Source organism: Tympanuchus pallidicinctus, unplaced genomic scaffold (genome assembly GCF_026119805.1).
Source record: "Tympanuchus pallidicinctus isolate F22 unplaced genomic scaffold, pur_lepc_1.0 scaffold31, whole genome shotgun sequence".
NCBI lineage: Eukaryota > Metazoa > Chordata > Aves > Galliformes > Phasianidae > Tympanuchus > Tympanuchus pallidicinctus.
In genome coordinates this window covers 4,255,925-4,257,886 of record NW_026294749.1, presented here as the reverse complement: position 1 = coordinate 4,257,886, position 1,962 = coordinate 4,255,925, and the positions used below count along the sequence as shown (strand labels likewise).

The 1,962-nt window shown below is 65.9% G+C and overlaps 1 protein-coding gene across 1 annotated transcript; it reads right to left on the bottom strand.

The window, feature by feature from the left end:
• Positions 1-280: 280 nt before the first annotated feature.
• On the bottom strand, positions 281-1,713 carry PPP1R3G (protein phosphatase 1 regulatory subunit 3G). The gene has a single exon (XM_052697593.1). The coding sequence runs from the start codon at positions 1,690-1,692 to the stop codon at positions 916-918; it is 777 nt and encodes a 258-aa protein (XP_052553553.1). The 5' UTR covers positions 1,693-1,713; the 3' UTR covers positions 281-915.
• Positions 1,714-1,962: the final 249 nt, after the last annotated feature.

The window sequence follows — 1,962 nt, the reverse complement described above, 5'->3', positions numbered from 1 at the left end:
CAGCTTAGCTGAAGACTCATTTCAGGTATAGGATATATGCCAAAGCATTTTCTGCACCCAGATAAAACCTTATCTGTTTTTTCATCATGAAAAAAATAATAATGACACTAAAATAATACAAGTCAAGCTGCAGAGCAGCCATCACATCTTCTACAGAACCCTGTGAGAGCAGAGCTTCCTTTCACCACAGCTCTGCATGAGCTGCCTCTGCAGGGCGCAGGCTAGGGTTAACACACACGTTCTGCTGCACAGAAGATGCAGAAAAAAAGGTTTGTGTCGGTGAGCTTTTTGAAAGCTTTTTATTCTAACAAAGCCATTTGCAATGGTACTTTTTTGCCAAATGTCAGGACTTGGGACACAGCAGTGCCACAGTGCAATGCAGTGCAAGAGTGAAAGGCTGTGGGTTAAGTGCCCAAACCCAACAACGCACAAATATTGGAAAAGATGTTGCAAAATGAGCTGAATAAATTAAAAGCACTTGAAAGCGTGGTGCAAAACGTAACATAAGGAGAGCTGAAGCGAAGCATTTGCTTTCGTTCATTAGCGAGATCCCCTCCCTACCACGCTGTCACTGTGCTGTGACAAGGCCGTCCATGTCATCGCTCTCCCCAACACAGGCACACCGAACGAGACAGACACCATCTTCCAGCGCACAGCACGTGACTGCGGGGTGCTGTTATCGAAGCTCTCCAGATAACTCGCTATCAGCCAGTATTTTTAACTGCTCCTCTGCCCCGGCAAAGGCAGCCTATGCTCGGCAGGGCCCCAGCCGAGGACGTCCTTCTGGGCCTCGGGCAGGGCGGGGAGCGGCACCGAGGTCCCACTCAGCCTCCTCGTTGTCTCGATGCGCATCCGTCCCGCAGCGCCCCTTCAGCCGCCGCCCCGACCTCCCCCCGACGGCAGCACGACCGTCGCTCAGTCGCGGGGCGCGGCGGCCGCCTCGGGGTCGCTGCGGCAGCGCAGCGTGTAGTTGCGGCCGTCGTTGTTGTCCCAGTGCTCGCCCTGCGCGCCGCGGTAGCGGATGGCGAAGTGAAGGGCCGAGCCCTCCCGTAGGCTGGGCGGCACGCACAGGGCGAACGAGAAGCGCTCGGCCGGCGGCTCGGAGCCGTCCGCGGCGGCGGGGGGCAGCGGCGAGGCCGGGACGTCCATGAAGGAGAGCCACTCGTTGAAGGTGTAGCGCACCGTCACCTCGCCGGGCCCGGAGCCTCGCAGCGCCCGCACCGTGCCCCGCACGTCGGAGAGCAACGCGGGTCGCCCCAGCCGCTCCAGGCAGACGCGCTGCCGCCGCAGCCGCTCGGCGCTCGGCTCGCCGCCGTCGGGGAAGTCGGGCTCCAGGCGCAGGGAGGGCGGCTGGCGGGGCGGCTCCGGGGCAGCTCCGGGCTCCGGCGGGTCGCGCGGCTCGGCGGGCGGCGCTGCGGACGGCACCCGCGGCTCCTCGGTGTCGCTGAAGTGCTTCACGCTGGCCAGGCTCAGCCCCAGCGAGTCCGCGAACTGCACCCGCTTCTTGCACTTGGGGCAGCAGTCCTCCCCCTCGGCCGCCTCCTCCCCCGCCTCCTCCTCCTCCTCCTCCGAGCCGGAGGACGGCGGCCGGGCGCAGCGCAGCTCCAGCAGCAACAGCCTTTCCCCCGCCGCGCCGCCGCCCCACGCCCCGGGGGCCGCCGGCTCCGGCTGCGGGCGCGCGGGGCTCGCCATGGCGGGCCGCCCCGCCGGGCCCTGTGGCGGCGGCGGGCGGGCGCGCAGAGCTTTATCCCGCCGCCCCGCGGAGAGCCCCGGGCGGGGGGCGCGTCCCCGTCGGGCCCGGAGCCACCCCGCAAGGGCTGCGGCCGCCGCGGGCGGGGCGGGACCTCCCCGGGAGCAAACAATAAGGAAGTACGGGGAGGTGCGACGGGCGGCCGGGCACGTCGTCCCCCGCTGCCTCGCGGCCGGGTCTCGCCGGGGGCCGCGGTTACCACAGCGAGGAAG

Coding starts and splice junctions, on each gene's coding strand:
- PPP1R3G (XM_052697593.1), bottom strand. CDS start 1,692: ATGGCGAGCCCCGCGCGCCCGCAGCCGGAGCCGGCGGCCCCCGGGGCG.